Here is a 25,230-nt window from a genome sequence, read left to right as displayed (position 1 = left end):
AATATCCTTTGGCTGTGATGACTGTAATTTCCAACTGTGGACTTTTCAACTGTGACAAAGCACAAATCTGAGTTGATACACGACAGTGTCTGCTTCACACATGCCTCGCTCAACTTGGACACAATGTCGATTCAAACGGGTTAGAAGTTCTTGTAGATGTGATAAAAGTCATGAAATCTAGGGGCCAAATAGCTTTTGAGCAATAAACCGCATAAAGAGACCGTGGGTTGGATTTAACAATAGCATAGGAAATAATAGGTGAGGCGAGCGAGGGCTGGAAAGAGGGGCGGGCCTGGCAGCAAGATGCATGTGGATGCACTGAGCGGAACGCAACATATTTTCCTCGTCTGGAAGAAAGGGGGACTTGTAAGGATTCGAGCGGCTGTCTCGTCTGGTTTGTCCATCATCTTTCATCTAAATCGCTTCGCAGGCAACAGGATGATGCTGCCAGCCAGATTGGGTAATGAGACGCTGAAATGTTTGTTTGCTGGTGTATGGCAGAGTTTGCATGTGGGAGAGAGATGAGATAAAAGGTGCTATTGTAGCAGCATGACATGATACTCATGGTTTTCATCTCATTATGACCCAGTTATGTCCTGTTTACTATGTCATATTTCTGCAAGAACTTTATGCAAATATATATTGATAGAGAGAGAGATTTTTTTCCCCCACATCTTGCAGGTGCTTTGCCAACCTAAAGTACACTTGAAGCAGGTGGAATCACCTCATTTCCGAGAAGTTGAGAACATGAGCTGGAAGCAACATGAATGGACGCTTTTGTTTTGAGTTGACTTTGCTGTGCTTGTTGAGTTGCTATTCAGGCTGCCTTTGGAACTCATGCGTCCAGTATGGCACTGTTGAGGAATTACGCCGGATGAAGAATTTGCTAACCAGGATTATGAGGTGCACACATGCCTGAGTGAGTACAGTATGATTTCTGGATTTTGTTTTTGGAAATATTAATTCACATTCCACCATGACAGAGTGGACATGTTAAACCTGACAACATCCAACTACACACACGCACAAAATCACAAAACATGAGTGTACATACTGTACTTAGACAGCAATTTCAGGGACACATGCAAATTATTCACTGTGATGATCAAAGTAGAAAGAAAGACACTGACGTGCACGGGTGCTGTCATAAAAGCCATCTGTTCGAGTCTCTGGTTCTACCTTTCTGCGGCCATTCAGGCAGACATCTTGCACACATCTGGTCTCCTGCTCAATGAGGAGTATTCATTGTGGCACAGCAGATCGGCGGTCTACATCTCCCACTGGAAACATCATTCCTTAGAAACCTCAGAAACCGCTGTAACCAGTTGGTCCCAACAGCAGCCCAGCTTAAACTTTTAAGGCAATGCGAGGATGAAAGTTTTCAAAATGTATCAAGATTATATTGCAAACACTTTGTAAGACACTGCGCGAGGCTCATTCAAAATAAATATGACTCTACCAGTACAGAATCACATAAATAGTCCTCTAATATGATATGGAGTGAAATCATTTCATTAGAATTGATTATTTGTACATGTACATTTTATGTTACGTTACTTTGCTACCTATTCAGTGGTTCTTTGTCATGTTGATATTATTACATATGCGCCGGTAAAGCAACAGACACATTAGAAAGCTCAGTGAGGATTTACACTTTCATCCAAGCATTAATTGCGGTGACGATTACATTTGGAATCTTAATTGCGGTGCGTCTAAATACAATAGCGACACAACAGACGTGTCTTCGCCAATCGGTCTGCTTTCTTCAATGTTTTTGTTGGTGTCGTTTTCCTAAGTGACTCATCTTCTCTTTCATTTCCTCCGTTTCCTCTTTGGCCCTGGCCATGGGAAAAGATGAGAAGGACCAATAGTGGGCTCTTTCTCCCACTCATCCTTGGGGATGCCTTGGAAGATAGAGCATGAGTTCGCTCCCTTCCTGTGGTATTTCTCTATTCCATCATTTATAATTACGGCACCAGGAATGATCAAATCACCATTTTCTGTGGAAATAACCACTTTTATTTCATCCAACTCAGACCCCTCCCCATCATTCCTACAGCATGCCATGCTTTTGCCATCCTGGCTCTTCACACCTGCTTCACCATCAAACAATTCACAGGGAAGAACGTGACTTGAGGCCTCTTTTAGTCACCTCGGATAGTCGCCGAAAGTTCTCATGCGGGATTTTCTGTCGTCAAATGGAGGACAAGTTAAAAAAAAATAATAGACTGTAGGTCGGGCAAGTAACTCTGCACCAGGATGGGAGGAGAAGGGGCTGGGAGGAGGGAAAATAGTCAAGGAACTCAGTGGGAGAATAAAACCAGCTTGAGGCAAGACAGTGACAACAATGTGGACACCGCCGTACGGAATACCGATTTATACCCTAATTCATGGATACTTATAACTCTTTTTGGGACTCTGTGAGAGGAGTAAGATGGTATGTGGGCTGCATGTGCAACATGATAGAACAAAACAAAGGATGTCGAATGTATTCGCCACAACTATTGCTTTTCTAACACATGGCATTATTCTCAGAATTTCATCATTCAAAGCATATGTTTCTTGAATTTCTTTCATGTTTGGCCTCCCTTAGCAGATGTGATTTCTCTTTAAAAGTCACAGTCCAGACTGTGCGGCTGGCGGTGTCTATTTTCAGAAACTCATGGCCCGCTCTGAAGCACATAACCGGCCCAATAATGACAGGTTGCTGTGTAAGGCTGCGCATTTGCACGCATTTAAAACTCCTCTCGGGCTTTGGGTGTGTTCCTTGAAATGAGTGAGGCTGGTGGGAGGTGGCGGGAGCATATGTGTGTGCATGTGTGAGTCACACAGACAAGACACACACCGGCCTCGGCCGCGCTCTCCCATCGTGTGTGACTGCGTGGCGTGCATGAGGCCGTGAGTGTTGACAGCCAAGTAGGGGGCTGGCAGGAGAGACGTGAAGGCTCCGGTGTCAGAGCACGGTCTGTTCTCTCTGTCACTGGGTCCACTCAGACTTAGAACACACTGGACGGGATTGTCACATAAAGTGGTTTCGCCCGGCATTCTCATCTGGAGTGACATCAGATGCAGACACAACGCCCTGTTGTCTCAACCAGTCCAGGCTAAACTTAGAAGGCCAGCAGCTGTGAATGGTTTGGGGCTTTTTAATGCATTTCTGTCAGTCACTGATGCCAGAATATAGCAACAAAGTGCTTGGGCATTTGGTTTGCTGCAGTAGTCATGTGATGTTGTGCCATGAAGCTGATGTGGTCGTTTGGTGAGTCTTGGAAGATCACTGTAAACGTCTTTTATGAAGAGAGCCATCCGCACTGATGCTACTGTGCATCAAAGCAAAAACAATCTTCTTGGCTGGCTCCACTTTAACCAAGGTCAGGAGCATAACATCTACCCTCAAGCGTTCAAACTTAATGTATTGCTCACAAAAAGCAAACTATAACTGTCCCAAAGACTTAGAACAGCCAATTCCAAGCCTATGAATCGCTTAAAACTTCAGACTTCTAACCGCTTTCATAACTGACATCCCTCACATGTATATCATTCAAGGCCTCAGGGCTTAACTTATTTTTACACTTGTATGACAGCGAAGTGAACAGTATTTTCAACGGCTTAGTGATAAAATGCTGATTCCACAAGGGAAAATACAATCATTTTGAGGGCTTGCATGTGCTTGGCGGGTTGTACTTTTTTTTTTTTTTTTTAAACTGGGTGCTTAACATGAAGACAACTCTGCTTCACGAAATCCGTACCAGCCGTTGCTTCAGCGGTCTGAGAGACAAGGCCTTGCCCTCAAAACCGGCACCTGGCTGATTATATGAATTACCAAGAGTCGAATAGATTTTCTGTACTGATTGTCGGAAAAATCAGCGAGTGAAAAATGCAGCTACTAGTTTTTAATATTATACTTTGGAGCAGGAACGTGGCTGTTTATGCATCCACATATGACTGCTTGAGTCATGTCTGGATCTCGGCAATGATTCTTGCCCCCCCCCCCCCCCCCCCCCCTCTCTCTCTTCTGATGTGACCATGATGTGCAGACAGCCGGGTATAATCTTTAACATCTGTCTGCAGACATAGTTTGTATCTGTGTGAGTCATCTTGGTGAAGGTAGAAAATGCGATGTGGCCCTCATGTGTGAAGCACCTGCAAAGCAAGTCTGGGATTGCTAAAGAGCAATGCGCCATTTATGTTGTCAAATCTGTGTTCATCATCAAGAATTTTGCTTGGATTGAGGCGTAAAATCAGTGCCACCATTCTACCCAACAAGCCCTAGAAAAACAATCCCCCAGTATAATAGGCAGCGTCACGTGGGTTTATAACTGGGGCATGAGGCTCTCTATGGAAGGCACTGTTCCCATTGTAGTACAACTGTAGTGGCAGGATTCCCAGCTCTCCCGTTTATATCCACTCTCCTCTTTCCATGTGCATCTTTCGGCGCGTTGCCTTCAGGAGCATCAGGTGTCTGATAATTCGGACATCAGCCCAGCAAACATGGAACGGAGTGGCGGGGCTCAATCGGAGCGTGGCCGAGAGACACACCAAGTCCTGCAGGTGAGTCGTTTGTCATTTTAGGGACAATTAAATACAAGTGGGACGAAATGGGGATCATAGCTATTTGCCACAACCGGCAAGCTTCAGTGGTGCTCTACTTTATTATAAATACTGTCGCTGTTGTGCTTCTCCTTAATTATAAAGACTTACTGGATTCATTCCAATTCATTTTGCTTTCACAGGGTACTCCTTTAGACCTGATTGAAACCGGCAAGTCTCTGAAAGTCCAGGCGGAGCGCCCTCACCTGGTCAGTTTGGGAAGTGGACGCTTGAGCACTGCAATCACCTTGCTGCCACTGCAGGAAGGTAATAAATGTGTGTCTCAAATGAGTGCTACTATGTTTGTTGTGATCACGAATCAGTGTCAATAATATTTATTGTGCACAACTCCACAAGTTATCACTTTTTGGACCCTTTGGTTGTTTTATTTAGTTGTGTGAAATATATCTAACTACTTCCATGGTTATGTCTGTTGCTCATCCGTATCATACAAAACATATTATTTATTTGTACCTAAAAGCATGCTAACGACATGTACTGTATGCCCAGATATGTGTGGAAGTCACAGTGCTCGGGAAACAAAATACAGTGGGTGTCTTTCCGGAAAAGAGACTCACTTCCGAGAGCTCCAACTTTCCAAAGCAGACTGAGTCAATCAAATGACATCAGACACTACCGTCCTTATCGCTCCAGCGTACCACCTGTCACGCCGCACTCAGCTACATGTTGACGATATTTGTAACCTGCCCGTGCGGTGTCGACCTCTGTTACGAGCGGGCTCTGGCGTTGGCTTTAAGCGGCACGCCTAAGAATACATCACAAAGGTATTCACGGGTGCATGCGGACCACCAGTACGTGACGTTGTGAAAATGTTGTTGTTGCAGGGAGAACCACACTGGGCAGCGGAGGCACAGACATCTCTTTACTGGGCCCCGGAATTAAAGCTCATCATTGCTACATTGAAAATAAGGAGGGGACTATTACCTTATACCCATGTGGGAACCAATGCGCCGTAGATGGACTCCCCGTCACCAAACCCTATCGTCTCTCACAAGGTAGAAACAGCCTTGCCAAAGTGACACATGCAAACATAAACCAAGTGTTCAATATAAATTTTCGTCTCATGAGTGTCGCAGTTCGGGCACTTAACGTTTACAATAACATGCCTATGTACAGTAGAAAAGGCATCAGCACAGTCCCGCCCACACAGTCGAACCTTTCCCTGGGACCTGAGCCAGCAGCTACACCCAATGTCATTTAAAGCCAGCTATGAGTCGACGTGTGTCGAGGCAGCAGCTGCTCAACATAAACTATTTTTTTCATCCAGAGGACTAACATTTCAAGAAACGAGGAACCTTTTTTTTTTTTTTAAACACAAGGAAATAAGTTTCATTTATGCCATGTGGATATTTAAGGCCATTTTGTTCCCATTGTGGAATATCCATTGGATGTAAACTATCATCTCAGGACTTTGGAAATGCTGAGCAAGGAGTCATATTCACTCACTGATTAATTACATGTGAGTTTTAAAATTTTTTGATCATCAAAGACTTTGGCAAGACAGTTTAAAGAGAATAACAATTAAAATTAAACAGCATGGGATTATTTTTTTTCTTTGCTCACTTACCTTAGCTCAGATCACAGCATGAGGTACAAATATGTACTAGAATGAGACCCAGAACCGTCTCAAATGTTATGCCATTTCCAAGATGATACTCACTGTGAGGCAGAAGATTGCGGTGCTTTATTAAGTTGGTTGACAGGAATGAAACAACAAATGGGTAGAAATAATAATTGAACAGCCAACAATCTATTTTCTGTCTATCTCACATATTTTTTTTCTAAAAGGATGTGTGATCAGGAACTATAAGTTTCACTGGCCATTTAAATTGTTTTTTTTTCTTTAATGTAAATGAACAAGTTTGAATTGACCTATACATAAACTAGAACTAATGCTCATTCAAGTATCGTAGTTGTATTTAAGGTGACATAAGCAAACCATTTAAGATGATGTGATGCTGCTACCCTCGTGATCTTTTTCTTTATTGACAGGCTGCATGCTGTGTTTTGGTCAATCAACCTTTTTCCGCTTCAACCATCCAGAAGAGGCCCTGAGGATGAAGAACATGCTACCAGGAGGAAGCCCAGCACTATGCACATCAAGAACGCAACATTCTGGTAAAGGTTCCATATCCATATTAAAGCGAGATGGCCACGAACAAACATGTGACTGATTAGCCTCCCTTGGGCATTTAGGGCTAACTGACAACAACAACAAAAAAAGCCTAAGCATAAATTCTTGGGCAGGGACATACTATACATTCATGTTTTTCAACTGTGTTGATTTACTGATTAAGAATAACGCTCAACCAAAATACACTCTTCAAAGCAAGCAATGGTTAACATTCGAAAAATCATATCACTGTGCTGTGAATTTTTAACTTCCACATGCCGCTTAATTTGGTCTCCGAATTGGGAAGAACCTCTGGTCGTCATCCACGAGTTGATTCCGAAATAGCTTGTCGAGAACTCATTATCTGCGGCCCAGATTCTTTTGGACCTGGTCCATTTAAATCGCCACTTTACACTTGAGGTGTGTCCCCATTGTCAAATACAATCATTCTTTCAGGATGGTCTTCAAACTCACAATTCATGTAGAAAATGCGGCGTTTTTCTCTCGTTATGCAATTACCAGACACTTACCACCTAATTTAATGAACCCAATTACAACTTCCTTTTCTACTTTTACGAGGCCCAAGTGTGATTGACACTGCCGGAGTCATATCAACTTCGGTTTCTTTGACATTGTAAAAAAGGTATTCCTTCAACAATATACATATCATTGAGGTTGTCGTTTCCATTGGTGCGGAACTGCACTGCATCATGCCGATAATACGATAATATATTACCGGTAGTAATAATATATTAGTTACGATAATATATTAGTAATAATGTATTAGTAACACCTCCAAGTACGGTGCTGTGTTCTACACCACTAACCACATTGATCATTTATCAATACTTATCACTTACAAATATATTTATATTCATCTTGGAGCAAATTAAAGTTGAGGTTGAATTAATTGGTGAATGAGTATAACTTACTGTAAATCCAAATGTGTTCAACTTTTTTTTTTTTGTGGTCAGTGATTTATTTCATTCTTCGCTGACCTTACTGGGCATAACGAACCGTAAAAGGCACACCCTACCCAATGTTAGGCCTATTCTTTCCTGACCAAGCCCTGATTTCATGCGAGGCACATGGCTGCAGCGTTTATATTTAGCAACTCCAGATCCCTGCAGGATTACTACACAACTGAACAGCATAACATCCCGACCACACAACACAGGCCAAGAGACATTTATCACTATCTTAGCCAATAAAGAAACAATGTCTGTATGGGTGCGCAGTCACATTTCCAAGCAGGCGGATTCTTCCTTTTTAGGGGCTGCCAAAAGTAACGTAAAGTGCATTCCTCCACTGTTTGTTTACTTTTGTTTGTGCAACTGTTCTCCAGTGTGCGCCTAGTTGTTTATTTAAGCGCAATCCTTATACACAACTGTGTCTTGCTCCGCCCTCCTGCAGACTCCCATAGCATCTTGAATGGGACCCATCAATCTTTTTCCAGCAGCGGCAGCTCAAAAATCAGCACCTTAGTGAAGGACATCCATGGGAGTCTCTCACAGAAGGTGTCGTCTTCCCCCCAAACAGCTAAAGTCTTACTTTCTCAGCCTTCTCAGAGTGTGTTGAATGGTAGAAGCAGCACCACGAGAGAAGAGAACAGCAGCTCTGTGGGAAACGCACCACTTGTACCTCCCCGGTCCAGCATCCCTGTGCCTCAACCACGCACATCCCTCTCCATGACCTCAAGTTGCGCTAGCGATGGACAGCGAACACAGGACAGCCCAAAGCTTCGGAGGAATGTCAGGGCAGAGGTCACGTCAAGCCCCACACTGCTCAGCAGGGGGTCCGGACAGGGCATAAGTCACAACTCTTCACCGGTAGCTCCATCCAGCCCTCGAGTGAGAGGTTCCTTCCTCCAGAAGAGACACCCAAGTCCTAGGCGAGAACCGCTTCGGACTCCCGAGTCGACCGGATCCACGAGCCTTCCTCCTCTGAGTCCTTACATGTCCCGCAGAGGAACTCCAGGATCGCAGAGTCTGACCAACAAAACCATCCAGCAGAGCCCGAAGACCCATCGCAAACCCGCAGCCCCCTCTAAGGCTGAGGCAATGAGGGTGTTGTACTCCCAGAATACATCCCCTATAACCGCACTGGAGAGTGGAAGCCAACATCAGACTAACACCCTCATCCCAGGTCCTCTGTACGGCTCATCTCCTGCCACGAGCCCCCGCAGCCGAAGAAAGCCCTCTTGCGAGAACATCGGATCATCCGGCAACGACTCCGCGTTCATGAAACCGTATTCTCGGGAGCGCAAGAACAGCATATCTGCCATTAGCGACAATGAGGATGAACTGCTGGAGTACCACCGCTGGCAGAGAGAGGAGAGGCTACGTGAGCAGGAAACGGAGAAGCTGGTAAGTGAGTCCACCAGACGGTCGACATTTCATTACAAAATAGTTTGATCTAGATCAATTAAATGCAGATTGAAACTTTCATCGTTTAGATGGCTCGTTATGTATTGTGATGTCTGTGAATGTATTACGGTACATATGCCTTTTTTTTTTTAAATTCACTGACAACTGACAAGTTTTATTAGTGCGTGTGACTGTGGTGACCTAATGCTGGTCTCTCTAGAGCTTAAAAAAAAAAAAAAAATGAACCCCCCCCCCCCCCCCAAAACACTATTTACACTATTGTCAGTCTTAGCGAAGCGGTTGACACTAACCGCTCCCCAAAAGTCTTTCGAGTGGAGCGAGCATACTGTAGCCGGTTAGTACTCAACACTATATTTACTCGCAACGTGAAATGGCGTTTATGCTTTCCAAGCAAGCATATGTTTGCCATCTGAAACAGTCCCAGACTATAGATGACATACTTGCTCTTCGTCATCCATCTATGCATGCCCACCATAGCCCCCCCTCCAGCTGGCTTTCAACAGCTGAGGTGACCACAGGGGTCAGGGGGCGGGTGATAGTTATTTCAGGAACTCCGAGGCCTCTGATGACAAATAAGACTTACCGGCAATACGCAATTGAATCGGGCAATTTACGGGCTAGGACGGACGGGCACGCAAAAACGCAAAGGCCATACGTCACACTCATCAGCCACGACATTAAGTGGTTGCTAAGTTTTGACGGGTACAGTCATGCATTCACGAGAAGCAATTGATTAAATTTACAACTGTCATGTAGCTAAATAAGAAATTGAGGGGGGCGGGGGCTTGTTTTATGGACTACATACAGTTAAATGATGATACTGTACTGTACCACGTTTGTGATCTACATTCAACATTTGCTTCGGATTGACTACTCAGCTGGGTTTTCCCCATTCTGGCTGTACTGTCAGTCCAAATAAACATAGGAATGTTTATTTTTTTTAAAGCAGTAAACTTCCTCACTCTGTGCTTATTTTGAACCTTAAGAGCCGAATAGAGAGAAAACAATTTGCAGGAAATATTTTCGTTCCGTTGGGACTCGTTAATAATTTTACGACCAAATGGAGCATCTCGGAAGAAATCAGGAAAATACATTTGTTTACTCACTTGGTATGGAGTTGCACACCATGGTGGCTCAAACTTGGGAATGGATTGGAAGCATGATACACGATACAAAAAGTCGAACGGCACATTATAGTTTATCATAGTAAATATGACTGAATCGTGAGAAAGCAAATTTGTAAATATAAATGTCCAACATTGCTCACATCATTTCGTTTCCTCCACTGTTAACATCTTTAAGAGAAAAAAAAAACATAAGGACATATAGGAAAATGAGTAAAGTGAGGACAAAGAAAGGATTTCCTCTTAGTGTGCAAAGCATCTGGGCTGGATATGCACATTGCACTTCACCTTTTGATAAAAGCAAAGTTCAGCGCAAGGGAGAAAGTAACAGAATAGAATAGTTAATTTTAGAAATAATCACAACAGGGAGGTTGCCAAACTTACAACCGAGTCTGAATATTTCAGCTCACATAAAAGGACTCGCAATTCTTAAACGAAGGCTAAATGTGACAAGCCATTGAATCCAAACAGGTCTCAATCTAAATGAGCTATTTATTTAACATTTCGGTTCACCGCGTGTTCAGGATGCCATTTTATGACCACTTTTTAGAATAAAACAAGACCTCAGCACTTTGACTTGTTAATTTTCTTCTCAGTTTGATGGTTATTTGAACAAACCATATCAACTAAAAGTCAGCTGCCTGAAACTGGACATTTGTTTTGCTGGTCCAGTTGCTATTGCCTCAGCTCTAATTTGTGTGCGGCGGGAATGATAATGACAAAGTCTGGTCTCCTATTTTGGTAAATGAAGGCCTTTGCAATTGTTTGCAGTGATGAAGGTCACCTGACAGTCACTTGAACGCTTCAAAGGGCAGTTGGGACTTAAAAATATTAAGTTTGCACCTTTATTAGACTACCCATGCTTCGTATAGTGCAGGGGTGTCAAACATACGGCCCGCAGGCCGGAACCGACCCCTAAGGAGGTTCGATCCGGCCCGCGGGATAATTTAAAAGTGAAAAAAAAATGCAATAAAGACAGAATGTATATTTTAAATAAAATGCAGTTCTTGGGTTATCCGCTAGGGGGCACACAGTTTTGATCACAGTAGAAGACCACATTGTTTTGATCGGGGAAGAAAACAGCAGTCTCAGTCTGTCACAGAGATAGACCCAATGCAGCAAATGATATGAAAGCGCCAATCAATGCTTCTTGAGACCAAAACAAAGGAAAGAGATGAGATTTTGGTGATTCATAGCACAGTATGGTATCATGTTAATGCTTCGGCCCACTTGACATCTACCAAGTCCGTATGTGGCCCGCAATGTGAAATGAGTTTGACACCCCTGGTATAGTGTCTTTATGGCAAATTACAATCAAGCCTTATTGTTATTTTTTTCTCATAGATTTATAAATGGGTGGGTTAAAAAACAACCCTTACTCTACTCATGTTAGAAATATAATAAATTCTCATTCGTCAAATAACCATCCAACAAATATTAGTCCTAACAAATTCAAACGGATTTCATTCTGCTCGCCCCCTCCCAAGAAAAAATACACCGTCTTAGGGCCTCCCGCGATTGCGTTACAGCCGTCTAGCCGCTGTGGCATTGCGACAGCTGCTCAAATGGGACAGTGTCTCTCAAGTGCAATAGGATCTACTGTATGAACCGAGTCTGAAGCCCTTTTGATGTCTCGCCCCCCTTGTGTAGGAGCGACAGAGGCTGGAGACCATCCTGAATTTGTGCGCAGGCTATAACCACGAGGACAGCGCGGCCGAGCTGGCGGAAGTCGTGAGGAGCGGGCTGCTAAGAGGGGGGAGAGGTGCAGTTGGTGACATGCACACGGGGAAAGAGAACGATGAGGAGGCGCAGGCAGAGGAGTCGAGCAGCACCGAGAGCACACATCAAGAGGTGCCGAATGCACTCCCGAGTGTTATTTCCATTTAAGCCGATGGATTCTTTGCGTGGTTTATACTCCCTCGCGGGATTTTCTGACAGCTTTTTAAATACCAAATCTGACCTTAGTGCGAAGAGTTGTCAGCCGGTCAGGAGCAGATGTACCTGGAAGAGGAGAGGAGCAAGATGTTGTCCAGGGTGGATGACCTGAGGCACAGAGTCAGCGAGCTGGAGCAGCAGCTGAAAGAAACCAAACGAGAGGTCAACGCTCACCCGCGATTGATTCCTTCTGTGGCAAGGTTAGCCCCCTTCCTGCGCTCAGTCCGTGACTCCTCACGCGTCCCCTCAGGTGGAGATGGAACAGGCTCTGCTGCAGGCCGAGAGGCAGGCAGAGCAGGAGCAGGCCGACGCCGAACGGGGGCTCATTTCTCAGCTGCAGCTCAAACTTAGCCAGTTGAACAAGGCCACGCAGAGCGAGAAGGACAAGGTTTGCACTCGCAGCCACAACACTCTGAAGCTGAATAAAAACCACACCACTATAAAAAAAACGGATGCATGTGATTGTTTGGTACTGTATGCGCTGAAAACCTACTCGAGTGCCACGGTCTCAAACGTCATCTGATTGATCTGGGATTGATAACAAAGCAAAGCTGTTCTCGCATTTCGAATGACTGACAAGTTTCCTCGCGTGCTTCACTGTATTCCACTAACGCTTAACTGCTGATTCAGACCTTTGTGGGCTTTTTTTTCTTTCCATCCAATGGGCAACATTACTGTTACATTTCAACTTTTAACAATATGACAACGTGCTTCATTCTACTTACTTAAACTGCCTTGGCCAGCAATGCTTGGTTGCATGAATTTGAGTTGTTTTTTACTGTTTTTTTTTTTTCCAGATTACTGTGTGCACACCTGGGATGGGCATTTGTACATCATTTCTTGAGTGATAAAAAGAGAAGATTTGGGTGTCAATATACATTATAATTTTTATTTCATCATTATTTTTGGATGGCATAGAATTCTAATACGTTTCCAGAATGAAGCTTTCCAAACAGAAATGACTTGATTGAATGAAAGCTTTAAAAAAAAATCATTAAAATTCTCAAATGAATGGCAAATGACAAGCGTCATTATATTTGTTGACAATTACATTGTTTTTTACTTCATTTACTGTAAGTACTTGTAGTTCAATGAGTTCTGCAGCACACCGGAAGCGCTTTAAATGCTTGCGCCCTCTGCCGGTTACTTCTGGGCATTGCATTCCTCTCGGCTAAATTGCATCTGTCACGAAACCAAAATTTACAACTGATAAGCAGACTTATCATGCCCATCCCGAGTGTGTACACAATTTTTCTGTGTGTGTGTGTGTTTCCATGTGTTTTTAGGGGAGAGCTAATGTCTCGACTGAGCGGAAGGTCCTGGAAAAGCAGAGGAATGAGTACAATGAGCTGAAGAGGCAGTTTGATAGTTGCCCCTTGTCGCTAAGAGAACAGTTACAGGAGCAGCTCAGCAGGGTCAGTGTTCTCACCCAGCCCACTGGCTGGCAACAGTGAGTTACCATATACTGAACACCAAAAAAAAAAAAAAAAAATAATAATAATAAAAGAGCCACATGCAGACAGAAATAATATTACAGATAATATAGTCAGAATAATAAATGTGCTCTGATTTCTTCTTCTGTTCTGCCTATCATTCTGTAAATATCATACTAGGCAATGCCTTTTGTAAGTATGATGCTGCAGGCTATGCTTTGGCGACTCAAATCCGCTTTACATTTGCTGGTTCCCTCTCGATCATAATGAAAATCAACATCGGTCTGTAATCATTCATCTCACTAACACGTTTGCTCTAAAAGTGTGCATGCACGATACTACAACAATCCCCTTTAATCATTTAATATTTACAGGCTCTACGAGGAGGTTATTGGATGTAATGTGGCCGTACAATATGTAAATACTCGCCACCTGGTCTGGTTGCAGGATCACATTTTCGTCACCTTGTAAATACAACAATTTTGCACAGTGGCAGGGATTAACAGTTAGATGCCGCTTCTAGATTGCTAATAATAATTCGCTAAATATTTTATTCCTGTGTCTGTGGTTGAATAGAAAGCTGAAGCTTTGGAAGCCGGCACAAAGCAATTTGAGGAACTGGAGTTCTGCCAGCTGGAGGAGGAGAGCAGTCTAGAAGAGCGAAAGGAGACCCAGTCCTTGCAGTTTCTTCGGGAGCAAACCGAGTATCACTGCAGCGTGGCCAAGAGGAAGGTGAGAAGTGGAAGAAAACGTATTCTCACTGACCGCATGTTGAAAAAGAGAGCCGTCGTCGCAAATGCATGTTTCGGCAAAAACACAAGGAGCGCGCTGCGATCGGCCACGGCTCACATGCACCTGCCTAGGTTCCGCCTCTTAAAGACATGCTTGTACCTTGTACAGACATTACAATACATACATTATTTTTCCTGCAAGTTTTATGCTTTTTTTTTTGGAGGGTAGTAATCCAATATTTTTACGTGGTTAAAAAAGTGTGTTTCAAAAATGTATTTGAGTTGTGTGGGAATGGATGGTCACTCTCTCTCCATCATGGATGCTGGACTTCAATTTGCCATTGCACATGCTGCAAGTGCACAGCAATGCAATTGGATTGACTACGGTTCCAACCCGTCCAAGGGAAACAAAAACCAAGACCGTGATACCTAAAACAGGGAGACAGGAACAGGAATCTGACAGGTGGACAGATGGTGCCTCGATTTCTTAGATAAACAGTGGAAAACACTCAGGAGGAAGGGGGCGTTTCACCGCGCTCCATTAGCAACTTTAGTATGCCTGACATGACATCTCTTCTCAGGAGAAAATGGCTACTTTGGATGCTCAAGTGAAGCAACTGGGCGTACAAGCCACTCACGACTGTGACAGGATGGCGAAAGAAAGGGAGGCCACGCTGCAGATGCTTCACAAGGTTTCCAATAGAGCCGCTCAAACCGCAAGTGAGGATTCTGCGGCAAATTACGCACGCTATCATTTTCTTCTTCGTAGGAGCAGGACAGGTTATGCGCCCTGGAGAACAGATACCACAGCATGACCGGTGGTAGGAACTTCCCAAAGGGCAACAACAAAATGAAAGAGGTGAGCGAGAGCGAAAGAAAGTGCAAGTGATGGGAGGGCTACACTAAATGTTGATTGTTTTAACTCGGCAACCTTTTCGAACAGGATTTACTCCATATCAACGAAGCCGAGCTTGTTTATGAGGACTACCCCTCTCATAGCCCTTGTCCTTCCTCTACTTTACACGTCCCTCCCTCTGAAGTCTACCCTGTTAGGCTGCAGGAGGTATTGACAAGAATTAACAGAATATGAAGTGACTTCAAAGCATGTTCATTTGAAAAGTAGAAGCCAAGTGTTTGCTTTCTGATTGGTGGCATGCCTTATCTACAAAGTACTACACAAGATTGGGTATAGCAGCACAGTGACATGAGATTCAACACAAGAGCTGTGTATATAATGGAAAACGTTTTGATCGACATTCTCATAGTATGACACAGTTTTTGTCACACCGAATCAATTGAATGAACCTCGTGTTGCGCTGTCTGGGGTGTCAATCTTAACATTAAGATTGACAGACGAAGCTCCGTGGGTCTTTTAAATACACAAAAAATGTAATTTGCCGAGTTTGATGGCATACTTCACCTGAGAGTGGCAGTTCACAGCATGACGACTCTTGATTGAAGACTTGTTGACCATTTTGCTGAAGTGCCGTTGATTGTAAAGCGAGTTGGGTTCACTGCCACCCGACAATGCTTCTCACGTCTGTGCAAGCCAATGCAAAACTGTCACGTTGCGTGACGGTAGAGGACCACAAAAAAAGCAGGCAGGCGAGAGAAGTAGGGTGGAGTGAACAAAATGTATTCACAGAAACACTGGGGGGGGGGGGGGGAATACATCCAAAACAAACAAAATCCTGAAAACACCAACAAACAAACGATGTGACCCACGAGTAGTTGGCGTGGCCGTCCTTCAGAAAGAACCTCATGACATGACGACGAACAGGTGCGATGCTGTCGTGCAGAAGCCCTCCACTGCCACCTGTTGGTCACAAGCAGAACAGAACAATCATACAATACAATACATGCTGATTTATATAGCGCTTTCACAACAGCGACAGCTGTAACAAAGCGCTTAACAAAACAGTTAACATAAAGTAAAATAATAAACACAACACATAACATAAATCATGACAAAAACATCCCGAAAAATGTGGGTTTTTTTTTTTTTTAAACGGTTTGGTCTATATTCGTCTCGGTGATATGCTATTTGATGTACATTTTTAAAAAAAAGTTTGACACACATACCTGTCAACTTTTCGGAGCGCCAACCTGTATAAACTACCAAAAAAATCCCTATAAAGAGCAAAAAATCCTTATAACATACCAAAGCATTTTATATGTCAAAATAACGGCAACCTACTACCTGTTAGGGGGGGAAAAAAACGGAAATTGTCAGAATCCGTATGATTTGTGCGATACGGCCATATAGTAAGATTCACCACAAAATCCGTATGAACTATGGCTAAACCGTATGAGTTGACAGGTATGGACACAGCTCTTGTATCGGATGTCATTATCTGTGCCTAAAGTAGTGGCGAGCTGGGTTGATCTCTGCTTCTTTCCGGCTGTCGATGCAGGAGTACCTCAGGATGTCTGATGTCTATAAGATGTATGGAAACGCTTGCGTGCACCCTCCCTCTTCTTCCCCTGCTGCCCTTGACTCCCTTCCCCTTGCTGTAGCTGACGCTGTGCCATGTGAGGTAGAAAAGCCTGCCTGATCTCCGCCATAAGCTCGCGCTCTCTCCCACTTGATGAGGCCTTTCTAATGGAAGCCTCCTGCTTTTCCTCTACTTTCTGCTCTTCTCCCTTTTTCTTCTCTCCTTGGGCGTCCGTGTGAAGGACTACATCACGGTCGGCCAGTTAAGCCGCATCATTGGCGTGCGGAGGTTTGATACTCCCTCGTCCTCATCTATTGCATTATTCCAACTTGCCTCTTCTGACTCCACATGCCACTCGAGTGGCCCTACCTCCCTTCTCTCCGCAAAGGTTTGTTGCTTCCTCCAACCCTTATGTGTCGTCATTATTTCTCAAAAGACTGTTGATTTTCCCCGTCCCACTATTTCCGCCTAAATGACTGTCCCGCGTTGATGTCGGCACACCTTCCGCTTCACTGCATCTTTTCTATTTTGGCCGGTCTGCTTTTCATCACTTCAGAGCCAGCCTGAGCTAAGCAGGAATGCAATGCCTCCTATTAACCTTGAGCGCTGGTACCAGGAGATCATGGCTGCAGGGGAACCTCGATCATGTCCTCCACCGTTGTCCGCCAAATCTTTTTCTGCACGCAGGCACGGGCAGGTAAACTTCTGATTTGCACCGTCTTACTGCTTCTTATACTGTAACCGGTGGTCAGGTTAGAATCGGCACCAACAGCAAGCTCGGCGAAAACAAACATGACCGCGGCACTCTGCATTTGTTGTTGAAGAGTCGAGTGAGGTGCAAACGGCAACAGCAATGCCGACAAGGCCCTGACATCAAGGTGATTGGATTCTTTTGATGTCTCGTCTGTATGAGAGGAAAGGAAGAAATCAACTGAAAACGTCACCGTGCATTGACAATCATTGTTTTAATCCTGCAAAAATGAGTTTCTGTTATCGTCAGCGATTGTTGTCGTGACTTTGTCCAATAAATTATTCGATTTTCGTGAGACTGTTGTTATAAGAGATTTTGGGTGGAATATTTTTAAACACTTTAATTGCTTAAAGCAGTTTTTCTCCAACAGGGATTGTTCACAAAATAATTGACTAGAAATTATATTGTGTCCTGAAAAAAAAATGCAACCCTTCAAATGGGAAGCACATGTTCCAATAAAACAAACATACTAGAACAATTGACTCCTTCTGACCTTTGCTTAGGGCCAATTAAATGACCTGATATGATTGTGTATCCTCACGTAAATCAGACATCACAGCATGAGAGAAGACATTTTTTTTTACGACAAGAATAAAAGTAGATCTATTTAAATATATAGGTGGTTCTTCTCCGCTGTAACGTATTTGTGAGCTCTTCCTCATTGTGTGACGAAAGCAGCTTTTGTCCTTTCAGTTGCTGAAGTCCAAATCAGACGGTGAAGTTGGTCACACGGCATCATGTCCTCCTGTCAGCTCTGCGCCCACTGCGCCTCACGCCACTCTTACGCGTGATAAAACCTCCAAGGTGAGAGCGCTGCGTTCAAACGGAACCGCTTGGCTGTTCACACTGCCATGCTTCTCCCCGTCTCTTAGGGATTACAGTTAATGCTGAAAGAGGTGTCAAACCCATTGGACATGGACTCCAGGAAGCTGCATAAAGGTACTTTGACTCCCATCAGTCTTCAGGCAAAGGCGATTTTGACACTCATCAGGAGAAATGGCCAACTTTACTTTGTGTTGCAATAGTCTTGACGCGATCCGTGGAGAGCGCGATACTTTCTCTGACAGCTGTCTGCCCACTTTCCTCTTGCGCAGAGCCGTCTCCCACAGTACATCACTCGATCCTGCATCATCAGTGTCCCCCTAGCGGCAACCAGGCATATGACACCTTGAGCCTGGAGAGCTCAGACAGCCTGGAGACCAGCATCTCCACCAGCAACTCAGCATGCACCCCGGAAAGGTGAGACTCTTGTCCGTTTCTTGAATTGTAGTTTGGACAGCTGTGTTATCTGCTTTGGTACTTGCATCACAATGAATTGTCTGGGGGTTTTCCCCCCCCCTAGTGCTTCCGGGTTGGAGACCCAGAGGTTAGAAGAGATGGAGAAGATGTTGAAGGAGGCACAGCAAGAGAAAGCCAGGCTCATTGAGAACCGAGTAAGCTATAAAATGTTTTCAATTCCAGATGGTTATTTACCTGTGAAGTGACACATCACATAAGAACATGTGGTAGCTTAGTACTTGCTCGAGTGCAGGGATGGGCAACGGGCGGCATGCGGCCCACAATCTCACTTTGAGTGACTCCTTTTAACTTTTTCGAGGGGGCGATTTAAATTTTTTTTTTTTCAACATTCAATATATACTATACAGAATATGTTTTCAAGAAAAAGGTGAGGAGATGGGAGTTTTTGAGTGGGGGCCCCGGAAAACACCAGACAAAAAAAAGAAAAAAAAATCTGTGAATATGCAAATCTACGGGTGCTGAACTGCGAATATGCAGAGGTCAACTGTAGTTTTAAGTTGTAATATTGTATCACCAATCACCTCAAAATGGCAGACGTGTCTTAGTTGTGTGTCTCGTGCTACCCGAATTGCAACGTTGAGTCGGCTTCATCATTTTTGCAGATGTGGAATGGAATGCAAGACAAAGTACTCCGCAATCATATTAAACTTTGAGTGAGGTGATATTAGGGGGGGGGGGGGGGGGGGAAATGCACAAAATTTCTTCTCGCACTTAATGTTTGGTGGTTTCTTGTCCGGCAGTGTTGTGCCATCTTTGAATGGTAATTTTTATTCAAGAAATCCCTTTGCACTGGGGGAGAAAAAAAAAAAAAAAAAGACAGTATGTGGCTGTTTTTTGTTTGCTTCAAACCCTTTGTTGTTGGATCACGATAGTGGACCTTTTATACTGTGTAGCGCCGCGGAAAAACTGTGGTCCTCTAGCAGCGTTTAAATCGCCAATCCTCACTCTCGTGAATGTTCAAACCCAAAACCTCGGCGCTGTCAGTCACACGTGCTTAACACTCACCCATCGTGCTGCTCTTACATCTTTGAAGTACCCGTGATAACTCTTCGCCATCGAGAGAGGCTGCCTCAAGGTGGCGAAACGCTGTTGTAAGTTTTATTTTGCGTCTTTGAATTGTTTCCACATGTTGACACAATGTACAATCACCCGTAAGTCTGTAAAAGCAGCAAAGGATTATTTTACATCAGCAAAGCATAAATCTTTTATACACAAGACTTCAGGGATGTATTTGACAAAAGCCCGCCATTGGGATTTCAACTCTCATGTGGCTCCGATTCACTTTGTATCGCAATATTTGCCTACCATGAACATGTTCTTCCCCCACTTTTTCTCCCTCTCGCTCTGTTTCGCTTTCTCCTTTCCCCCGATCTGCTCCTCGACATTCCCAGGAGAGGGAGGCGCAGACACGGCGGCTTCTGCTGGAGGAGGAGCGGAAGAGGCGCGAGGAGGCCGAGAGGCGGCTTCTGGATGAGACGGCCCACAGGAGGAGGCTGGTGGAGGAAGAGGTGAAGATGAGGGAGAAACACTTTTCGCAGGTCAGTGGAGTCACGAGAAACGGGATGAGAACGTGAAAGGTCAAAGCGCAAAGACTGATAACTAGTACTGACAAATCTACATTCAGATTCTGATTTCTTTTCAGTGTCTGGCTCTCTCGAATGATGAACAAATATTGTCCAAACAACAAAAAGAAAGACTCTCATCCCAAATATGCACAATAAAAAGACATGTAGAATCAAGTCTATTCTAGCCAATTACATTTAAAATGTTATTGCTAAAATAAAGTGCCACGGGGTCTCTGACATCTTCACTTCATTAGATAAACATGGACAATCTAACAAGAGCCACTGCAAGAACTGTAAAGACTGATCAAAAAAAAAAAATTACAGTACTGTGTATAAAATACTCAAATACTATAGAGTGTCATTTATTTTTTTAATTTTTTTTTTTAAACAAAAGTAACTTTCGCAACTTAATGTATTTACTGGTGGACAACGACCCATGAATCAGTGAAATGGTCACGTGGTGTCTTTAACACATTCACTCCCAAAGACGTTTTTAAACGTCTTTTCAGACTTGGTCTTGAATTGGCTGGTACTGAATGAGTTAAATGTAGTGGTCACCAACTGGCAGGGGTGCCATGATGGGATTCAAAGCCCCCTGTGGGGGGGGGGGGGGGGGGGAACAAAAAAATCCAACTTCAGTACTGTGAATAAGTAAAAAAATTTATAGGAGTCCCTCTGTTAGTCATGGGCCCTTAGAATCAACCCTGACCCATCAACCCTTCTCTCCCCCCAATCTGGTGCCCGCTGGCCAAGCACAACAAATATCAAATGCTTTCCTTTTGCAGGCCCGTCCGATGACGCGCTACCTGCCCAACCTGAAGGAGGAGTTTGATTTGCGCGCGCACGTGGAGTCGTCGGGCCACAGTATCGACACGTGCCCCTTTGTCATCCTCACGGAGAAGATGTGCAAGGGTCATCTGGTCAAGATGGGCGGCAAAATCAAATCGTGGAAGAAGCGCTGGTTCGTTTTCGACCGCCTCAAGAGGAATTTCTGTTACTACGTGGGTAAGCATCTCAATACGTCATCATCTCATCTGGGGTTCTAAATTGTATCTAAATGTTTTCCAATTTTTATAAAACCCAGCCATTTGAGAAAAAAATCCCCAAATGAAAAAAAAAAAAGGATGAAAAGAAGTTCTTTTCCTCTCAAAGATCCCAATAAACCCATGAGGGGGATTCATTTAGAAAAGGACTCCGATTAAAGGGATCAAGTGGGATTGCGTTCTTCATTATAAGCTCTCAACTTTCTGGCTGAAAACTTTTGGTCCATACGTGACGAATGCACTTGAGCCTATAGCAACATCGAGGGTGGCCCGGAGCTTGTTATGTTACTCAATGGTCATCTGGAAGCAGGCACTAATTAAAAATGGCACGACGTGGGCTTTTTCTCGCACGTGCGAGTCCAAACTGACGGCGTCAAAACAGCGGCCGCATTTGTAAATGAGAACGTCGAGTTTATCAGAACGGTTCGTCGCCGCGTTTGGACGCGTTACTTGACAACCGAAATAATTAGCGCGCGGATCGAAATCACGCGGATCCATGTTCGTGTGCGCGTGAGCTCACTCGTCTGGCCCTTTTCACCCAGCTCACTCCTGACGATGGTGATGAAATAAGATGCAATGGTTTCCTGAGAAGTGTTTTTCTTGGGTGAAGGCTAGCTCCTGGCTTGTTCGCGACTGATAAAGTGAAACTTGCGTTTGAAAAACATTTATCTCATTACGAAGCACTTTTGATTAGTGGGTTGGGGGGGGCAGGGGGGGGGCATTTCAAAAAGTTGCCTCTCATTTTCAGTTTCTTCGTGCATTAAAAAATGATCTTTTTTTTTTTTGCTTATTTGAACAGTAGTTTAATATCAAAACAGTTTTTGTTGACAAAAAGATGTCTAGCTTCCTCCTTGGAGCGTCTTTAGGTTTGCAATGGGTGTGCTTGGCTAAGGGAAAACAAGTCAGATTAATGGGATGTTTAAGACTCCAGGCAAAGCTTGAAATAGACTTGTGCTTGCAATTAACTTACACCCCAACTCTGCTTGGATTATGTCTTTGGAAAAAAAACCTTTTGTCTCTCTGTCTCTGTCTCAGTCTACCTTTCTATCAAAAATATCTGTATTTACTTATTGTATTTACTTCCCTGTCTGGACTCCCAGAATACTGCACATTTTTTATTTTACATTTTTTTTAAACTATTTTTTTTTTTTTTTGGTATCTTGTTTTCTCGTCTCTCCCAGACAAGCATGAGACCAAGTTGAAAGGACTCATTTACTTCCAGGCCATTGAAGAGGTTTATTATGATCACTTACGAATTGCTACCAAGGTAACTGTCATTTCTTCATCTATTCCGGACGACTCACTATTGACAACTATGAATGTAAAAAAAAAAAAAAAAAAAAATCAATCGATAAATAAAAAAGGAGGGTTGAATTTCGAAGTATTTTAAATAATTCGACTTCAAATCCAAATCCAAATCTGTGCTTCATAAAGCCACTTCATTAGGTACACTTGCACAGTTGAATGAGGTCCAATGAAAGAGTTGATCGTATTTTACCCTCATTTTAAGGATCTATAAATACTGCATATCAAATGCATTAAAGAAGTTAAAGAATTAAAACCAGTTTCTTGGCGTTTAAGAGCTCTTGTTGAATTTACATCTTTACATAGAATAAATCGTGACAGTATACTGGCTATCATGGATTTAGACTGTCCTCAAATTGAGCCACAAGATGCATCGACTATTTCATGAAACAAATATTAGGGTTTGTCAATTCAGGTCGGGACTTCGGACACTGTTTTAGCCCAACAGAGAAGGTCTTATCTCACTACTAAAAAAATCAAAAATCAAAATCGGCCCAATGTTGTCTGACATGTCTCAGAGGGTAAAGATGCAACAGGTGCATGTTGCTTTCTTGAAAGACACGAAACAAAGAATCTCACCCTCTCCATGAAATCCTCCAGAGCCCCAACCCATCTCTGACCTTCTGTGTGAAGACTCACGACCGCCTTTACTACATGGTGGCGCCATCCCCGGAGGCCATGCGGATCTGGATGGATGTCATAGTAACGGGCGCCGAGGGCTACACGCAATTCATGAGCTGAGGGACCTGGTGGAAGGATGACAGAGGGGGGCGCGAAACCTGAAAGCCAGCCGGCAGGCCGCAGCGAGGACGGAAGGTGAAATGGACGTCACAAGGACACCGATGATGCCAAGGCCTGCCGGGCCGCTGAGGGCTTTAACTCCTGACAGAAGTACACGAAAAGAATTCATGAGGGGGATCAGCCGGCGTGGGGGAGCGCTTTTCCCCCATCCACGGCATTCTCTCTCGTCAAGGATCTGTGAGAATTTACAGCAATGTTTTATGAAAACACTTTAAGAAATCCGATCCTTTAGATAGAAGTGTTGTCACTCTAAAGTTCTTTTTGTTTGTTTTAATATATATACACTTTTGTATTTCCGGTTGTGCTACTTTTAATCAATTTTAAACACTACCATGTAAAGGGAAAGTACTATATATATATATATATATATATATATATATATATATATATATATATAATTTTTTTTATGTTGCTTAATCATTTGCAACTTGCTGCCAGGTAATTTGTATACTGCAGCTTTGACATCAGAAAGAAAATATAATTATAACATGTCTGTATTCTACACAAATATGTACAAAAGTAATGCAGATTAAATTTTAAAGTCTTTTAATATAACTTTGTAACTACATCTACCTATGTAAAAAAAGAAAATAAAAATATATGGTGCTTCTTCTCTGTAGTTTTTTTTTGGGGGGGGGGGGTCTGATAAAAAGTGTATTTCTTAATTAGTGGGTTAATGATAACAGTTCTATTAATAACCTAAAGTCATCTCACGAGCTGCATGTGTTCCAATTTAAATAAACACACACACATAAATCTTTAGTTCACCGCAAATTGGCTATTTGCATAAGAACAATGAAGTTATTAAAATGAGTTAACTGGTTCATTACCTCTGCTGTTGTCGAGTTATTGACCTTGTGAATCTAATTAAAACATCCACCTAATAATTCACTGATCATATTTAAAGAATGCTTAAAAACAAATGAAACTTCAAATAACCTGATGCGTATGATTCAATCGCAAGTAATTTCAACAATGTAAAAGAAATATCAAATACAAAATAAAATGTCTTTTCCTTCCTTTCTTACAGCAAATTGCAAAAAATAAAATTGAGAAAATGCTACTATTCCCGAGTGTGATTCTTCTTTTGGTTCTGGTGCAAATCTCTCACTTGTATGTAACTGACAGATTTGCACCACAACCAAAAGAAGAATCAGACACGTGTGGCCTAAGTGTGTAATGAACCCATCGCAGTGCAATATCTGAACAGACGCCAATCACAGAAATACATCTAACAGGTGCTAATTCCATTCCGCACATGAACGGTTACATCCTCCGAATTTGAAATGAAAACGATTGCTGATTTATTCATTGAACAAATCTGCCCTCTGTTGGGTTCATGATCCGTAAACCGTTGCGATACAGATACGTACACCCGGGCCTCTGCAGGCCATTTCCACATCACTTGGCTTTCCTTTGACCTTGGGAGAGCTTTCACACAACTTTGAGCCTCACGGTGCAGCCGGCAGAATAACAAACAGATTTTTAAGAGGGACGTGTGAGCTTATTAGCCCGCTTGATAAGTAGGACTGACTCCCAGGCTTATGGCCGGTGAAATACACGCACCGGCCTCAACATTAGGTACGCCCACGTAATCTAATACGAGAGCTTTATCATGTTTATCATGTGATGTAAAGGCTTTTTTTGGGGGGGTGGGGGGGACAATCAAAACTGAGCCTGATTATCACCGGCTTGCA

The 25,230-nt window shown here is 43.4% G+C and overlaps 1 protein-coding gene and 1 long non-coding RNA gene across 13 annotated transcripts; one reads left to right on the top strand and one right to left on the bottom strand.

Annotated features, from left to right (window-relative positions):
- The first annotated feature begins 336 nt into the window (after positions 1–336).
- LOC147193770 (pleckstrin homology-like domain family B member 1) lies at positions 337–24,143 on the top strand. Of its 11 annotated transcripts, none has more exons than XM_086130314.1 (26): positions 337–460; positions 822–919; positions 4,450–4,551; positions 4,734–4,857; positions 5,436–5,606; positions 6,604–6,729; positions 8,138–9,090; positions 11,886–12,086; positions 12,201–12,332; positions 12,421–12,558; positions 13,457–13,585; positions 14,180–14,335; positions 14,916–15,026; positions 15,104–15,193; positions 15,278–15,397; positions 16,749–16,871; positions 17,011–17,157; positions 17,326–17,466; positions 18,214–18,324; positions 18,393–18,459; positions 18,615–18,759; positions 18,863–18,953; positions 20,211–20,357; positions 21,170–21,389; positions 22,609–22,694; positions 23,333–24,143. In XM_086130314.1, the coding sequence occupies exons 3-26, from the start codon at positions 4,492–4,494 to the stop codon at positions 23,471–23,473; spliced, it is 3,930 nt and encodes a 1,309-aa protein (XP_085986440.1). In that variant the 5' UTR covers positions 337–460; positions 822–919; positions 4,450–4,491; the 3' UTR covers positions 23,474–24,143. The 11 variants fall into 11 exon arrangements, with proteins under 11 accessions (XP_085986440.1, XP_085986439.1, XP_085986438.1 ...); XM_086130313.1 differs by having other exon boundaries at positions 362–460; positions 811–919; XM_086130322.1 differs by lacking the exons at positions 337–460; positions 822–919 and adding exons at positions 2,301–2,437; positions 17,594–17,647.
- On the bottom strand, positions 15,966–20,275 carry LOC147193771 (uncharacterized). Of its 2 annotated transcripts, XR_015102976.1 has the most exons (5): positions 20,125–20,275; positions 19,825–19,976; positions 17,540–17,673; positions 17,368–17,446; positions 15,966–16,150 (listed from the first exon to the last, which is right to left on the bottom strand). It is a non-coding gene; the product is annotated as an uncharacterized LOC147193771 (long non-coding RNA). The 2 variants fall into 2 exon arrangements; XR_015102977.1 differs by lacking the exons at positions 15,966–16,150; positions 17,368–17,446; positions 17,540–17,673 and adding an exon at positions 17,716–18,993.
- Positions 24,144–25,230: the final 1,087 nt, after the last annotated feature.

The sequence above is a fragment of the Hippocampus guttulatus genome, chromosome 15, assembly GCF_054856545.1.
Source record: "Hippocampus guttulatus isolate MCC_2025c chromosome 15, RoL_Hgut_1.0, whole genome shotgun sequence".
Classification (NCBI taxonomy): domain Eukaryota; kingdom Metazoa; phylum Chordata; class Actinopteri; order Syngnathiformes; family Syngnathidae; genus Hippocampus; species Hippocampus guttulatus.
Note: the sequence above shows the minus strand (reverse complement) of the source record. Positions and strands in the feature narration are given on the sequence as shown.

What these genes read in the sequence shown, in the direction of transcription:
- LOC147193770 (XM_086130322.1), top strand. An exon ending in CCGAGAGCACACATCAAGAG is followed by an intron (nt 12,087 to 12,200) that starts GTGCCGAATGCA and finishes ATCTGACCTTAG; the next exon opens with TGCGAAGAGTTGTCAGCCGG. An exon ending in TACAGGAGCAGCTCAGCAGG is followed by an intron (nt 13,586 to 14,179) that starts GTCAGTGTTCTC and finishes GTGGTTGAATAG; the next exon opens with AAAGCTGAAGCTTTGGAAGC.